This window comes from Dreissena polymorpha, chromosome 1 (genome assembly GCF_020536995.1).
Source record: "Dreissena polymorpha isolate Duluth1 chromosome 1, UMN_Dpol_1.0, whole genome shotgun sequence".
NCBI lineage: Eukaryota > Metazoa > Mollusca > Bivalvia > Myida > Dreissenidae > Dreissena > Dreissena polymorpha.
The window spans coordinates 152,253,826-152,271,774 of NC_068355.1; the positions used below are offsets into that span (position 1 = coordinate 152,253,826).

General features: G+C 35.0%; 2 protein-coding genes across 2 annotated transcripts; one reads left to right on the forward strand and one right to left on the reverse strand.

The window, feature by feature from the left end:
- Positions 1 to 1,786: 1,786 nt before the first annotated feature.
- Positions 1,787 to 7,462, forward strand: LOC127856261 (proton-coupled folate transporter-like). The gene is made up of 2 exons (XM_052392366.1): positions 1,787 to 2,389; positions 4,455 to 7,462. The coding sequence occupies exon 2, from the start codon at positions 4,495 to 4,497 to the stop codon at positions 6,034 to 6,036; it is 1,542 nt and encodes a 513-aa protein (XP_052248326.1). The 5' UTR covers positions 1,787 to 2,389; positions 4,455 to 4,494; the 3' UTR covers positions 6,037 to 7,462.
- Positions 7,463 to 15,640: 8,178 nt separating this feature from the next.
- Positions 15,641 to 17,949, reverse strand: LOC127856268 (solute carrier family 46 member 3-like). The gene is made up of 2 exons (XM_052392378.1): positions 17,834 to 17,949; positions 15,641 to 17,614 (listed from the first exon to the last, which is right to left on the reverse strand). Exon 2 carries the CDS (start codon positions 17,562 to 17,564, stop codon positions 16,065 to 16,067), a length of 1,500 nt encoding a protein of 499 aa, XP_052248338.1. The 5' UTR covers positions 17,565 to 17,614; positions 17,834 to 17,949; the 3' UTR covers positions 15,641 to 16,064.

The window sequence follows — 17,949 nt, forward strand, 5'->3', positions numbered from 1 at the left end:
AGTTCAGCATATTTTTCAATTAAAGATATTTTAAAAATGCGTGAATTGCAACTTTTATGTAAACAGAAGAAAACACGTATAAATACTTAAATTGTAGCAAACGGTTTCAGACTATATGGACAAGATTTACAGTAGAATATCTAACCAATTATTGACAAGCCCATCAATTTCAATTAACCAACTTTGAAACAAGACCGACGTTGAAACTGGATCTTCGTTGCTAAGCAATAAGGTGAATACGTCTACTTCCAGTCTACATCGTTGATAATGCGTTAGGAATGTTCCATTATGTCGACCTTTTGAATATAATCAAACATCAATCAGTAAAATAAACGAGTTGTTTGCCTTACGCCGGCATGTTATTGGTCCTTTGATTGACAGACGGGACAATCTGTTTGCATAAATAATGGGCACCATTACACGAAGGACGGAGTATAAAGGAAAGTCGTAGGCAAAACAGACGCAAGTGTCAGAGAGAACATTCTTGGGTAATATCATAGACCGATATGAAATAAGTACGTGCCGACACTGGCGAAGACCGATTTGCTAACTTCAAGCTGCGGTTTAAATCATTGAGTCAACTTCCTTGCGTCAGGTCTACGAATTCCTGTAAGCTTTACAGTATCTACATATAAGAATATACCGGTAGGCAAAATGCATTTGACTTTTTCTTGCCAGTACTTTTCGACATTTCCTATCGGTTATATACAATGACGGTTATATACAATGGTACATAGTAAAGTTAGTTTTTGTATAACATATATGATAAAGCCAGTGTCTAACATCCAAACGTGTATCCATGCAATTAATATTTGCATTATGCTTGATGAAACTATTGTAGGACAAACGGTACTCGGACTATCCGGTGCCGTTTGTGCGGATACCTAATGGAAACACCGTTTATAAAATGTGTCCTTATTCTGGTGTGTTATTAACATATTTATTTTAACAAACTAAGATCAAATGGAATCTGTGAGACAGCAACATAATACAAGGGACCTTTTTTCAAGATATGTCTTAAAAAAGAAATATCTGTCAATTCATCAATAGCAAAACATAAGCCGTAATTTGTGATTTTATTTGGTGCACAAGAATATGAAAGTGAAGGGAAGGTTGCATGTCAATCAATATTCATCAGATCATAATGTTTAATTAATCGTTTCAACAAAAAAGTGTTGCTAAAATGTTGATATCTTTATATTTTTTCCTTTTAGAAGTATGATCATCAATTGTATTAAAGCACTGCTGACCATAATATACATGAAGCAAGTAATTATTCGTTATACACCAGCCCTCTGATTATTATTATTTTTTTTATTATTATTATTATTATTATTATTATTATTATTATTATTATTATTATTATTATTATTGTTGTTGTAATTTTATAAATATTATTTTATATTATTAATATTATTTGTATTAGTATTATTTATTTTCATTTTATGATGCTTTTGTAAAAACATTTTAAGGCTGATTGCAGTATGCTAGACATTGTTGAGTTATATTTACATATACTGTGTTTTTTGAAGACCACATTGTAAAAAAGATATGCTATTTTTTAATGTGTAATCCTCGTGAAATAAAGTTATTATTATTATTATTATTATTATTATTATTATTATTATACATGAAGGGCGATATCGGTGTTACCGTTAACCCATTTATGCCTAGCGTCTAGAAAAAAAGGCCTTGGCAAACAGCGTAGACCCAGATGAGACGCCGCATGATGCGCATGGGTCTGCGCTGTTTGCTTAAGGGAATTTCTGTAAGAAATATTGTAAATGTAGAAATAAATATACTAGACATCTCTAATTTTGGAAATAAATTGATCCAATTTAGAAGGATGGGAGAGTCCACTAGGCATAAATTGGTTAAATGTAATCATGTGAATGATATCCAGAGTGTATGGCGTGTTAAATTAAGTAACAAACACGCGGTTAATTCCGCATCAAATGCATTCTGTCCATTTATATTTAGAAAAGTTTTAATAGTCATGGATATATATGAACAATAAAATTAAAAGGAATACAACACAACGTTTATAAAACGCATACATGCATATAAGAACGATGTCGCACAAAAACTCGGGCCATATCGATCGCTATTGGTTATCGATGACAATAAATGTCTACCGTTCTGTCACCAGCTTCAGGCATTTGCTGTTTTGCAGGACGACTCTTGCTGCAGTTTCCAATTTACGTGACTGTGGATCAAAGGCACTCGCTGAAATCTGCTGTGCGAACTAATTGCAAGTGTTAATTCAATTGATTTATCTACTTTCAGCAATTAGCGCAATGCCTGACGGGTGCCCAGTGCAAGATTAGTTTATCTTTCATATTTGCTTAGTTTGTGATATAGTTAAACGAAAGGAAGCTGTTACATTAAAGTAAGTATAAAGTCTATTTTTTCTGCTTAAATAAGGATGTTACATTTTCTAAAAAAAACTATTTTAATACTCTTTTACAAACATATATTGTCGTTTTGATATGCGTTTACTGATTTTAACATTTACATTTTGTTATAATGTGTTTAAATGCAATATTTACCAACAATGTAACTTTTGAATTAATTATAAAACATATGGGGATAGAAATCTATATTTGTTAAAGCGAGATTATACGATTTTTATATGTGTTAAATTGTAATATATTGATAAAATATGTTACAATAACACACAATAGGCAAAAACAATTATACATTGAAGACGAATTTCATAAAATGCAGCAAAGACAAATTAGCGCCCCGAGCCGATTGTGACGAAGATATTTCGAACATATTTTCCCACAATAACCGAAGTATTCGTCTTTTAAATTAGTGTTCGTGTGTCGTATGAATATATATCGTTGCAGGAATTAAAAATGAACCGTTAAACTAAATTTAGATTCACATCGTACATGCGTGACGTACATGCTGGCGAATTCGACTGTACAGACATTTTCGATTTCATAATAAAATATCTGGCTTATTTTGCATTTTTCGACACATGTTCTTCTTAAAGTGATATTATGGGCATTTTTCACTGTTGAATTGAGCTGAAAAGAATAAACAGGTCAAAAGAGTAAGTTAAAATGTGGTTACAGACCAATTATCTGCAACTCATCTAGCTACCAGTTGTTAATAAACATATGTTTTATTTTATATTTTTTACGTGACACACCCAGTCCTGTAAGCCGAAATGATCCGTAAAACAAAATGGTGTCTTTGTGTCGTGTAAATGAATCTGCACTCAACTAAATTTAGGTTCACATTGTACATGCGTGATCAGTTGTCAAACGACAGTACGGTTGATATTCAAATGCCTTATTTTTCTCTTTTCGGGATATTGTTGTAGTATGTTGATGCTGCATTAACAACTATAAGTGAAAACACCAAAAATTAACAACGGTTGCGATAGACACCTATAAACTGTTAGATACCCATAATGTCACTTTAACTTTTATTTTAATTTATATTAAATATATGTTTAAGTTTTTTTACACAATTTATAAAAAATAATAAATATTTGACAAAATCGTATAATCTCGCTTTAAACATTTACCCTTATATTGTTAAACAGTTGTATCGTTTGCGACATTTGTTTTTTAATCGATTTCAGAAGGAATATTCCATGTTTTGCCGCGTGTTTCATTGTCGTAAATCTGCCTTACAAAACGTTAATCAAATATGTTTGAATATAACGAACATGCACTTTTTTGGCCGCGGCAGGTCTAACGTAATACGTATTAAATATAACTCAAACACGATTTGATTTACGATGTTGCAATATTCGATGTACGTTCTTATGTGTGAATAAGACACAAATCCTGTGCATCAGACTTCCTACTTTTCGTTTATTTAGACTCGATCAATCGGACAAAAAAAGCCAAATATGAAGGTCATGTGAGTAATACAGAGACGTTGGTAATAATCCTAACACGTTATACGTTTTCAAACCAAACCACTGAACGTTTCTAAGCAAGACCTTATTAAACATAACAGGAAATTTTCAAGTTCGCTTTTAAAAGTTTTTTAAAGTGCTATGACTTCCTTTATAATTTGTTGTTATTTTTTAGAATTTAAAGCTAAATCTTTGTACAAAACCCATTTTCGTGATACCTTAAGATTATCAATCGATTACAGGAAAGGACATTCATATTAAAACAAGTGAAATATTCATTAATACATTACATGTTACAATCAATCACAATACTTGAAATGTAAGTAATGTTGCTCGGAAATCTTTCCTAATTTGATTTCACTTTTAACTGACAGAATATAAAAACATTCACAATCACACACTAACAGCTAGCGGTGTGTCTTTGTCATATTTAAATTACTTAAAGAAAACACTAGTTAATGGAATATACGTATGAATAAATAAAATCACAGGCAAAAAGAACGAGAGAAAAAGATCAACACAATATTTATCATAGCTTTTATTTTAAATATCTACAAAGGAAATTTCTTTTTAGATGCACTGGTAGCAAAGAAATCATACTTCAAGAAGTGTCAATGGCGCCATCAATTTTCAAGAGGCTTCCGCTTTGGGGATGCTCGTATCCAGCAATTTTGGCGGATGTTGTGTTTTTCTTGTACAAGAGTGGAGAATCAATGCTAGACGCGTCCACGCGACCATATATTGTCAAAGTCGTCTGCCACAAAAATTTTCAAGCCAACGACTCACTATGCAAGAATCTGGACATGTTTCCGGAAGTTGAGGACAAAGTCCAAGCAGAAGCTGGAACTTATTTAATCTACTACCGAATACTTGTTAATTTTCCCGCTATTTTTCTGGGACTATTTTGCGGCGCATGGAGCGATAAATATGGCCGAAAAATTCCAATGATTCTTCCGAGTCTTGGTAGTGTATTTTCTGTATTGTTCTACATGATGAGTCTTTCTTCAATCGACAATGCTATCGTTTTTGTTCTGCTGGGCGCATTCATACAGGGCTCATTTGGAAAGAGCTCTCTAATTACAATGGCGGTGAACAGCTACGCGTCCGATATTACAGACAAGGACGATAGGACGAGAAAACTTGGCAAATTATTAGCTATGAACTTTTTTGGATTATTTGTCGGGGCTCTGTTATCCGGTCTTTTTCAAGACTTATCCGATTTACCAGCGTCATTCTGTACCATTATATTCATCCACGCTTCCGTCGTATTAATATCTATCATAGCAATCCCGGAAACGGTTCAATTGCTACCAGAGCGCGACGACGGTTTGGATATTCGCGCAAACAGAACAAGGTGTTGTTCAATGTTTAGCAACATGAAAGAGTCCGTTTGCGTTATAACCAAGAACAGACTGCACAACAGTCGAAAGGTAATTTTAGTTCTATTTCTAATAGCCCTTATGAATCAGACATGCAAAGTTGGGGAGACTGATATAACGCTATTGTTTGTTACAAGAAGTCCTCTTAATTGGCCAAAGTCGTGGTACGGATATTTAATGTCCATCGATTACGCCGTTATGGGCATTTGTCTAATTGTCGTTCTACCGATTTTGTCAAATGTTCTTCGTTTACCCGACGCTGCAATCGTAATTATTGGACTCGTGTGCAAAATTATTCGACTGTTTTGGGCGGGATTTATCCAAGAATCATGGATGGTGTACGTGTCTGTTGTGATTGGGTCGTTTGCCGGAATGATCACATCCTCCATACGCTCCGTCATAAGCAAAGCCGTCGACGAAAACGAACAGGGTAAAGTCTTTTCGCTTTTGGCATGCGCGGAGACAGCATCAAAGCTCTTGGGAACGCTGATATTCGTGTCGATGTACGGCGCCACTGCGTATTTCTTCCCCGGGTTCACTTTCATCATAGAAGCCATCCTGTACATCGTGATGACAGTGATCGTACTGCTCATCTACAGAGACATGAAGAAGGTGGGCACTCTGGACCTTCTGCTGGCCTTCACTGACCATCCTTTGTACGGCCAAGATAAGATCGGCCTCGTTGGTATAGCACCTCTGGAGGTGGTTGACGAATTGGAAGAAGACATTTTCGTACCACAACCTATCCCATCCCCATACGCCGTGACGTCATTGTGACGTCATTGTAACGTCATGTGTATTGGGACACTTTGATCAAATAGACTGGAAATGTCGGTCTACCACGTACAAAAAAGACATCGAATAAAAAAAATAAACATTTTGTTCGATATTAATAATTGTTGAAGCCTGTGTGAAGAAATAATATAACAATATATCAACTTATGTATACATTGTTTTTCAATCTCATCCGAGCGATGATCTTCTTCAACTTCATCTGATACAGCACTCCTTCTAAGAGTGTGTGCCGGCGCCTTTTGTTAAGGGCTAAAACTGTAAAAATGTGCTCCGTTGGGTGGTTATTTAAAATTATTTAAATTGTAAGTGTCTACGTGGGGATAAGTGGGAAAGTGGTGACCACAGGAGTCAGGGTTTTGAAGACTTCTACTGTGGCTGCCTCGTGTTTATGGGGAGGTAGTAAATAACATTGCATTACTGGGGTCGTATTTCAGAAGCATGTTAAGTTAAATTTTATTCTTATCCTTAAATTGGTAATTTTTCTTAAGTGTTTCATTTTCTATTGCAATAGTTTTGCATCAAGAATTACATCAAAATAACATCATTATGTCAATGTTATTTTATTATTACCAAAAGAATCATGTGATTCCTTATCTCGTAAAGAAATACAAAATATTGTAATTTTGAACTTCAGTGAAATTATTTAAGAACTGACTTAAGATGTTTCTGAAATACCAACCCAGATTCTGGGTAGAAAAAGGATTTCAAGTTATATGAGTCTTTTGAGGTTTGTATGTGTCTTAAGCAATGGTTATCGCTGAGTCTGGATCGGCAGTCGACAGGAACAAGGTTATTATCTGGAGTAGTGATGGCAACAACTGTGTATGTTGGATAATTTTGTATTACATGGTGTGACAGAATGTATTCTGCGTGTTTCAAGTGTGGACAAATTTAGGGTGTCTTTCATATTAGTTACTGAGCTTGAGTTGTGATGTTAGTTACGAATCTGGCTGCACGTCATTGTTCTTTTTCCATGTTTTTTTAGCTTTTGTCTGTTAGTTCCAGACATTAGAGGAGTATTCTAATTTAGGCCTAAGTATTGCTTTGTGTCTGCTGTCAACGTAGTTCTTCTTAATTACTAAGACAATCAAAAGCCATCATTGAATTGTCGATTAGCGACATAACATGTGTGTATGTGGCGTTTTTCAGTTCTGCTTTATATGCCATTTACGTAATAGGTGGTTTATTAAAAAGTATCAAATCGGGGACACATAAAGGGTCAACTATTATAACTTAGTATATCTTAATGAATGTATATCTACTTTTGGGTTAAAAAAAGTTCACGTGGTTCTTACAATTTAGCAATTGATAAAATGTATCGATGTATTTTCTTTTATTCATGTATGGGTGTAAGAAAATATTGTTTGAATATTTTTACTTATAGACCTATTTGTGTATGTTAGTTAAAGAAGGCCACATTGTAAAACAGTATTGATTCATTTGCATAATATGTATAATGTTTCATTGTCTTTATGTGTAACCTTCTGTAAATAAAGCTTTTTATTATTATTATTATTATTATTATTATTATTATTATTATTATTATTATTATTATTATTAAACATGCCAAGACAAACAGTTCCTATATGGACCTAAACATTAACAACAAACATAAATACATTTATATAACTCACAGCCCAAGTAATAATGCTATATATTTAATGCATAACATCAAGGCAACTAGCGCACGTATTGGATAGAAGAAAAAAACATTTCGCTCAATAAACGTAACAATCAATCCAATCGTATTTTGAATATTTCCAATTTACGTTTTATGAAAAATATATTGGTAAGCGAACATGCATGTTTCGTGTAATAGATTTGGCTTCAAATGGTCCGATCCAATAGTATCAATTGTGTCTCATTTTCAAATAATGTTATGATATATACATGTATATTTAAATCGTTCATTTTGTTACAAAAGAGTTTTAGAACAACCGATCGATGAACAGTTTCCAATCAATCAGTCTTCGCAGAAAACAAATCATTGTGTTTGTTAAGCTCATTGGTAAGTCCGTGAATACGAATGCCATACATATGAGATGAAGGAAGAATGCAGACGATCGCACTTAACGGAATGGTAGTGTTATGGTACTTTATAAACCGCAATATTATTTTAGGGTTTACGTCAAAATTTTGCAAAAATTTAACAAATAAAAAATTAAGTTCAACACTTTGCAAGTGATAGATAAACGGATTGACAGTACATTGGCTAGTTCAGATTGACAATACATTTGCTAGTTCGTGTAGTGATGTTGGGATATTTCAAGCGCGTTTGTCTTCTACTATGCTCTTACTATACTAAAATTCAATGGTTGCTTTTTCGATGATGTCATCTTCGTTTAAACCATTTATCTCAAGTCATTTAATTTTTATTATTTACTTGATAGCTTTTCAATCTACAATAATGTTCAAGTTATAAGTCACTTGGTGTATAGTGCTATTTTGATAAAGTGTTCATTATAAATGAAGTATCCTAAAAAATTAACATGGAAAACTACTACTGCTTTATATCATAGCATTTAATATAATGCACATCATTTGTACTCTTCAACGCAACGTATGATAACTTACTAACATTGTGAACTATATGAAACTATCTTGTTCATTTCAAATTCTTTGTGATAGTTATAATGCACAGTTGTTCGTGCAAGTTATACAAATTAATGACATCTATAAATAAGTAAACAATACATTAACAACACGTTTCTGATAATATGTTCTAATCAATTTAAATATGCAATAATCCACGTTTTCTCACCGTATCCTCGCGTTCAACAAATACTCAGTCTCAGTATCTTATAAATACCTAAACTCATCTTGGCTAACTCATTATAGATAAAAAGCGCTGAAGGCACCGTAGTTGTTCGATATTGCATAATCTTAGACGCAACTCATTATTCAAAATAAGGTTATAGCTTTTTAAACCGCAGTTTTAAATGAATACGCCCCATTAAAATTTATAAAGAGTGTGTCTTAGCGCACAGGTCGAAATGTGTGCACTGTTTATCATCCTGTTTATGTTATATAGTTAACTTAGACATTATAAAGTTTTTAAAACATAGAAAATGTTCTGAAAATAGTAAAATGAGAACCAGTTTACACATAACAACAATTGCAATCATCATCATATTCAAAGAATATTGTTGGACTATCGAATACTTATCACACTTTGAACATAATTTCATGATGGAACTTCCCTTTACAAAACTTTTTTGACACCATATACAAAATGAAAATCTACAATCAAAATGATACCAATAAATAAATAAAATAAATCTGCGAGCAATACTTTTAACTCACGAATTAGGTAGTCATAAAGACAGCGCTGTTGACCCGTACTTTGTTGTTGATACGTGTTACCCTAGCAGTTCACACTGTGTCAACCAGTCTCTGACCTAAACATCGGCATAGAACACTATTGCGCTTTTTGGCGAGGTTGTCTAACAAAGCTTCGCACCTTCAATGACCTTTACATAACGCCAGCAGACACGAATGAAAACATTCGAATATTTCATATGCTGATTCGAGAGAAATCCTCCGCACTTTGGCTACATCACTGCGTCTGCTCACAGCGTAAAAGATGTAACACTGTTCAGTGTAATGAATTCCGGACAATCTCTTTATGTTCAAACGACACACAGACACTTATTGTGGCCCAGTTACAATTAAGCGTTTAAATCAATCTCTCGTAATATCAGGGTCTGCACTCAGTCTCAAAATCGTCAGGGAAAGACATCGTTGACTATCGATAAAAATAGTTTTGATTTCAAGAGAAAACTTCCACTATCGAAATAGTATGGTGTCAAGATAAGAGGAAACCGTTTAATTATCTTACCAAAAAGGTTTGCCGTACTCGGTCAGCACGTCTGGAAATCGTTCCTGAACGCCTAGTATGCTACCCTTATTTACCGGTTTGCTATATTTGCTTCTTTTGAATTCAAATTTTATATCGAAAAGCATTTTGCAAAAAAAATTGTCATTCGCGAAAATGTGTCTGTTGTTATATGCGCCAATTATAGCCCTAGCACGCGCATCTCTCAGTCTGGTCAGGAGATACATAATGAGATCATAAAACTTTGAGTCATTTTATAGCGGACAGTATCGCCTCTGAACAGAATGATCAGGTTGGGCTTGAGCTACGCTGGCCGAATAGCCAGAAGACCCATTAATATCATTTAGCACGATATTCACAGTATGTGTTAATTTGTTACTGAATATAGTTGAAGAACTAAAACCTCTGGAAAAAAAATGGTACAACAATTTTTTTGGTGAGCATTACCTAGCTCCAACCGATTTTGAGAACGTGGTATTAACCTAGTTGTTCGCAAGCGAAAAACTAAACAGTTTGATGATGATGCCCTACATTGTCTTTAATGCAAATAGCATTCGTTGTAGGCGTGGTTATGCCACTTATAACCAAATATACAATTTGTTGTTTCATTACATTTATATACATGTTACATTTATTGCATTTCTTTTAGAGCGGGTTTGAGCACGTGCATTTTACTGCAATATTTTCTTTATTTATTCGGAACTATTTTCGAAAGATTAAGCTCCGCCCATGTATTATTGCAGAATAACCCACACTTGATTTTCTTCTTTATCTATAGAAAACAAGTCGCGCGTCGTGTTAGAATACGTGTTAATCTATCTGCGGTAAACGCTTACATTGCTGACCGACGTCAATAATAAATAATAGTCGCTAGTTAACCATGCCCTCATTTGCATTCCCGTACCCGTCATGCTATCTCTTAACAGTTGATTATCTATAACCCCGATGGCGCGTTTATGGCGTTTACGGGTAGAAGTAGGTTGGCCGGGGACCTATGTTTGTCCCTTGGTTGGCTTACCAGCACCTGTCACCTTCAAGAAGAGATGTGTTACGCGATTTCAGTGTAACACGCAGTGGACTATTTTTATGATTCATAAATGTTGTGTAAAGTATACTCTTCCGCGCCGCGATCTCTTTCTCGGCGCGGACGCGGCAATTATCAGGTTTTTACTACCTTACAAAGTTAGCTTAAAAAAATCAAATTTAACGGTGACAAACTTGAGCTTAAAAGTCCAAATAAAATCTTCCTGTAATTTAGTATCGTGCCAATTACCATTTAATTCATACCATTATTTTTTTGCTTTACATTTTACAGCCTTGGCTTTTGGATTGGGTACATTAAAACGATTAATTGGGACATTGCGGAAAATGAGATAATAAAGAAAATAATGTTACAAATTATCAGTGTTTAAAGTATGTGGTACACGACAGAGCATGACAATATACTGGTATCACACTATCTCGTATTACGCATCATTTCACAGACAACTGATTGTAAAGGTAATAATGCAGAGTTCACGAAGTCGCAACACCTACTAACATCTCACGTTTGGCTAAAATCCACGGATATAGAGAAGAAAATAGAGCCGCTATATAACTATCAAAATAGTATACCGGGTGCATTTAGTATGACAAATTTAGCTGCGTGTAGGAATACGGACAAAATCCCTTCCGGACAAAAACCCTCCCAAGTCGCGACACCTACTAACATCTCACGTATGGCTAAAATCCACGGATATAGAGAAGAAAATAGAGCCGCTATATAACTATCAAAATAGCATACCGGGTGCATTTAGTATGACAAATTTAGCTGCGTGTAGGAATACGGACAAAATCCCTCCCGGGCAAAAACCATCCCGTCATTTTCTCAATGTAACTCTATATGGTTTTCACAAAGCAACGACAGTTCAGGGTTTCACGAGGGTTCTTTTATTTCGAGTTACAATAGTATCAACTCATATTTCAACTCTATGATGGAAAGCCTTTACAAGTATCGATTTAGGGAATCGCAGACCTCTTCCTTCAATCCTCTCACTTACACATCTACATGTGCGTCTGCTTATAATCAATGCATCTTATTTCAAACCAATGTCATTGAGAAACGACTAAACAAAGACTGAAAAACGTCGTTAAACATTCAAACTTTTCTTGTAACTGACCACCTGATCAAGTCATGTGACACAATGAAAGTAAAATAAAGAACAAGACAAAGGTTACACCTCACTATTAAAAAACGTAAAATATTGACGGGGCTACAAGAAGTGTATATGACTTGTTGTTCATAAATAATTATGCTTTAGTTCTTGATGAAGACATTACTTTAAAATTTATTTAGTAAAAATGTACATTTGAAATCAATTTATAATTCCATTTATTACAGAGTCGGCATGCGTAATGGATATAGTGTCCACTGTAGCACTGTATACACTTTAAAACAAAATATGTTTTTTCTTGTTAGTACCTACAAAACGAATGAACACAACACAATTTTGTACTTCTTAGACTAAATAATAATGATGCCAAACCAAGGTAAGCTTACGATTAAATTTTAAATTAATTGTTTCTGAGTCTGATCGATGCTAAATTTAATCATTCATTTTTAAATGAACGCAGAAAACTTGCACACTATTATATAAGCAAATAAAAAGCTTGCACAATATTATATAAACATGGTCTTCGAATGTTTTATCCTTTTTGACAACATGTTGACAAATGCATGTTATTTTAGTTAAATAATAACGTTCTGATCCCATTCATTTATTTAAACAAGAACCAATCCTTTAAATCGAAAGACGCGATGTTTCGTCTTGTACTCAATCGGCAAGTGTTGTTCCAATAGAAAGCAGTTCATTCATCAACTCAATAAACTTGGGATCAAAACCGCAAAAGGTAATTAACAAACATATGAACACGAATTACATGATTCTCCAATAACAAAAACTGGTAATGGTGTGATCACATAGAGAGCAATTATCACGTGCCTTGATCTTTTTCAATGTGTCTGTAGCTTTTATGTTTGAATTTTATTAATAGAAACCGCGGGACAGACTCGCGCCTTAAATATTGGGTTTGAGTTATTGATTCGTGTACTAATATTTTACTATTCAGTACGGAATCCGGATAGGGTAACTCGCCCTTGAGTCGGACGGGTTAACGGTATATGTCTATAATACAAAGCTTTGTGAACAAAGCAGGGACTCAGCTTGTGCAGGCTTTAACTATAATATCATAGGAGTCTATTTTATAAATAATTATTTGATTCCCAGCTTATTTTCATTGAAAAATAGTTGAATAACAATACCCACTGAATTCGCCCATGAGTCGGACACATTCGTCCTTAACACGGACACAGATTTGAATTAAGCATTTATTTGGTTATACATTCCCTATAATTATTAATATGTAAATTGCACAGTAACAGTCCTGTGTTGATTGTTTAAGTTTATTCTTTTGTCAACATGTTGACGAAAATAAGTTATAAAAGATTAAAAATGACATGGTCACTGTAGTGTCTATCCGACCTTTACAACAGCGGAACCATTTGTAGCACAGGGGGTTACAGAGAAAAGTACAGGAATACAAAGATAAAACATTATGCGATCCTTGTAGTTTGTAAGCTATGGGATTCTTTATAGATTGAGTCATGGTAATTTGAATGAATTTGTTGTTCATTTCTCATCCGTATTCCTCTGCCAGTACATAAATGCATGTTCGCCATAAGGGCAAATCGCGTTCGCCTCAAGGGCTAATTGAGTTGTAATTCATTTTTTACTATAAAACCTATACAACTGAGCGAACAACTGACAATTACCTTTCATTTTTATATAATAAGGTTATGTTTTCAATATAAAGTCATTTGTGAAGCGTATCTTACCAAAATGCCGATGGTATGAAGATAATCGATAATTGAAAATTCTGAATTTTTCGTCACAAGAAGTTATCCATACTGTAACGAATCCAAAGTCATCGTGAGATAATATTTGATAACATTTGATTTCGAAATTTTATTTATTTTGAGTATGAAGGGTAAAATATTCGTTATAATGTCACAAATCATGCTAAACAAAACTGATCTTTGAAAATTTCATAGATAAAAATGTCCGACTCAAGGGCGAAATCGACTCAAGGGCGAGCTACCCTAGTGCCATCTACATTCTCGCCCTTCTCTAATCAAGGGCGACACACGACACACGAAGCGATACACGATGTTTTGCGCGATAATCAAAGCGACGCACGAATGTTGCGCGATACTCAAAGCGACGCACGATATTTTGCGCGACACACGTAGCGACGCGCGATATTTTGCGCGATACACGAAGCGACGCGCGAGAATGTACCACGAAATATCACCCTTGTGTAGGTAGCCCAAAAGGCGATATATCGTTGTAAATATCGTGTGTCGCTTCGTGTATCGCGTAAAATATCGCGCGTCGCTTCGTGTGTCGCGCAAGATATATTGTGTCGCTTCGTGTATCGCGCAAAATATTGTGTGTCACCCTTTGAACGCGAGACACGATATTTTGCGCGATACTCAAAGCGACGAACGACATTTATTAAGCAATAAAGCTTATACAAGAACAAATGTGTTACGAACTAGTATACATGGTAACTTATGAAGGGAAAAATAAGTGCATCTTATAGCGCAAGTGCACAACTAATATTTACTAATTTATTAACAAGACATACGATTAGAAGAATCTCCAGTAGGGGGAGGGGGAACATATTGACAATGATTTTTTTAATACGAAAATTATGTACGTGAAAAATATTAAATTGATAATTTTAAAACAATAAAGTTACAAAAAATACAATATAATGATACACAATATGTATTTCAGCGTTACATGTATTTGATATTATTCATCAATATAATAATTTAAAATAATTTGCAATTAACTGTCAACAAGAGCTAAACGTCAAAACAACAAAATGAAACGCTCAACTTGAACCCATGACATTCGGTTTGTGAGCCCCACATTAATCTTCTTCACCACGACAGTGAGGATTAACGGAAATGCTGCTGTTTATAATATAAATCCCCAATTGACGCAAGTAGCTTTCTCATCCAGATTTGACCTTTCTTGACCTTTGTAAGTATCCAGTGATATGTTGACAAAGTTTTCCCACAATTAAGCAAGAATTAATAAATGATATGTTCGCTTTTATTAAAAATACGTTAACTGAGCACAATAAGTAAACTTTATACGTTTTCTCTCCAACACTTATCAATTGATCAAATGAAGCACTGCTTGAAGATCTGTTTTGTGTAGTATAGCGGGTCAATGATGTTCACGGTAAGGAAATCCTCACGTTTCGTACGCCAGTAGATACACGCACGTATAAAAAATAAAGCACAAGCTAGTTTTCAAGGTCAATGGCACCGTAAAAGAAAACATATTAAGAGGTAGGTACATTATGTCATGCGCACAGAAAAAGGTATAATTATAAGCATGGCGTGTCGTTCATATCAACATGTCATCACGTATGTGGCGAATATTTCTTTCGTTGTTTTATTTTTATTTTGATGCAAACTAGCATTCTACATAAAGTATACATGCAGATATATATGACATGCCGATTGACTATAATTCGTAGTATTTGTGGTATTTAAAAGGGTATTAGCAATTCATTTATTTACATAATTGTTATTCGCCGGAACAATATACACAAGTCGTACACATGAAGAACGTTTTTTAAAATACCCGATTTTTTGTATTTAATACGCAAATAGTGAAGTCAAAACAAAAAGAATAACGGGGTATTCAAATTAATATGAATGCAGTAGTCATATCACTTTTTAACATATAATCTGTGAAAAAAATAATTATATGATCACAATCTTCCAGTACTGGGCATAATGCATGTGCGTAAAGTGTCGTCCCAGATTAGCCTGTGCAGTCAGCACAGGCTAATCCGGGACGACACTTTCCGCCTTAACTGGATTTTCGCTAAGAAAAGACATCATTTAAACGAAAAATTCTATAAAAGCAGAAATTGTCGTACATGATTAGCCTGTCTATTAGACTAGAACGCAAGATCCACGTACGCTATCTTGAAATGCACTGGAAAGCGTTCTTGTATGTGCTTCACTGCAAAGTTTAAGAATATCGTCACATGTTTCACATTGAGTCATACTGTGATTGATACCCAAATGCGAACGCCATTTGTGTGTCACTTATTCAAGACCATCATCATCATCAGCAGCAGCAGCATTATTATTAACTTTACCATAAGATACAAATGCAGTCAATTCGCTGTTTTGGGTCGAGTGTTCGTCTTCTGTCGAAGTATCCTTGCTTGCTGCTCCGATCATATTCATAACTCTAAAGTTCAACACCACGATCACCGTCATCACCATGTACAGGATGGCTTCGATGATGTAAGTGAACCCGGGGAAGAAATACGCAGTGGCACCGTACATAGACACGAATATTAGCGTCCCAAGTGGCTTTGATATCGTTTCGATACTAGCTAATAATGAAAAGACTTTGCCGTGTTCGTTTTCGTCGGCGGCTTTGCTGACCAGCGATCGGATGGAAGATGTTATCATTCCGGAAAACGACCCAATCACAACGGACACGTACACCATCCATGATTCTTGGATAAATCCCGCCCACAACAGTCGGATTATTTTGCACACGAGTCCTATAATCACTATTGCGGCGTCTGGTACAAGGAGTACATTTGACAAAATTGGTAGGACGACAATGAGACATATACCCATAACGGCGTAATCGACTGACAATAAATAACCGTACCACGACTTTGGCCAGTTCAGAGGTCGTCTTGTTACAAACAACAGTGTTATGTCCGTTTCTCCAACTTTGCATGTCTGATTCATAAGGGATATCAAAAACAATATTAAAATGACAGTACGGCCACGATTCGCTCGTTCCCTTGTCATCACATACATTGATTCTCGTATGTAACCGAGCGTTGCACAGCATTCACTCTTCTCAGTTTGGAGCCTCTCGTCTCGTGCAACCGGATTTGAGACGGTTTCTGGCATGGCTGTTATGATTATCAACACGACAGATGCATGAACAAATATGACGGCACAAAACGCTGTCTGTAGGTCAGATATATCTTGAAAAATGCCCGAAAACAACGCTCCGACAAATAAACCAAAGAAGTTCATTGCTAAAAGTTTACCCAGTTTTCTCGTTCTGTCATCTTCACATGTGATATCAGTTGCGTAGCTGTTAACCGCCATTGTGATTAACGAACTTTTTCCGAATGAGCCTTGTATAAATGCGCCCAGAAAAACAAATGCTACAGCGTTGTTGGTTGATGATAAACTTATAATATAGAATAATATCGAAAATATGCTCCCAAGACTTGGAAGAATCATCGGAATTTTTCGGCCATATTTATCGCTCCATGCGCCGCAAAATAGTCCCAAAAATATAGCAGGAAAATTGACGAGAACTCGGTAGAAGATTAAATATTTTCCAGCTTCTATCTGAACTTGATCCTCAATTTCTGGGTACTTGTCCAGATCCGTGCACAATGTTTTGTTCGCGGGAAAGTCTCTTTTGCAGACGACATTGACAATATACGGCCGTGTGGATGCGTCGAGCATGGATTCGCCGCTCTTGTAAAGGAAGAACACAACATCTGTAAGTATTGATGGAATCAGAAATTCAAAAGCTGGGAATGAGGTTGAAGATATCATCTCATCGTGACGTTCAATCTTTTCCTGTTTTGGACCCCTGACACATCAAACTGAAAAAAAAAAACATACTTATTTTGTAACTATTTTGTTCATGAAACAAATTTAAGGCAGACATTAGTAACAGATACTGCAACGGAGCTTTTGCAGATTTATACATGCATGTATTGATATTATAACTTTTACGGTAGTTAAAATAAACAGTTTTACGCACTTAATCAAAGTGCGCATTTTTGTAAATGTTAATTATGTATTTTTAAAAAGTAACTTACTGATAGTATCGGATATCCAAGTTATCCACAAACACCTTTTATAAAATTATCTCAAATCAAAACACAGATTTGAAAATGGCGCAGAAAAATAGCGTCTTTCAATGACGTCGGCGATA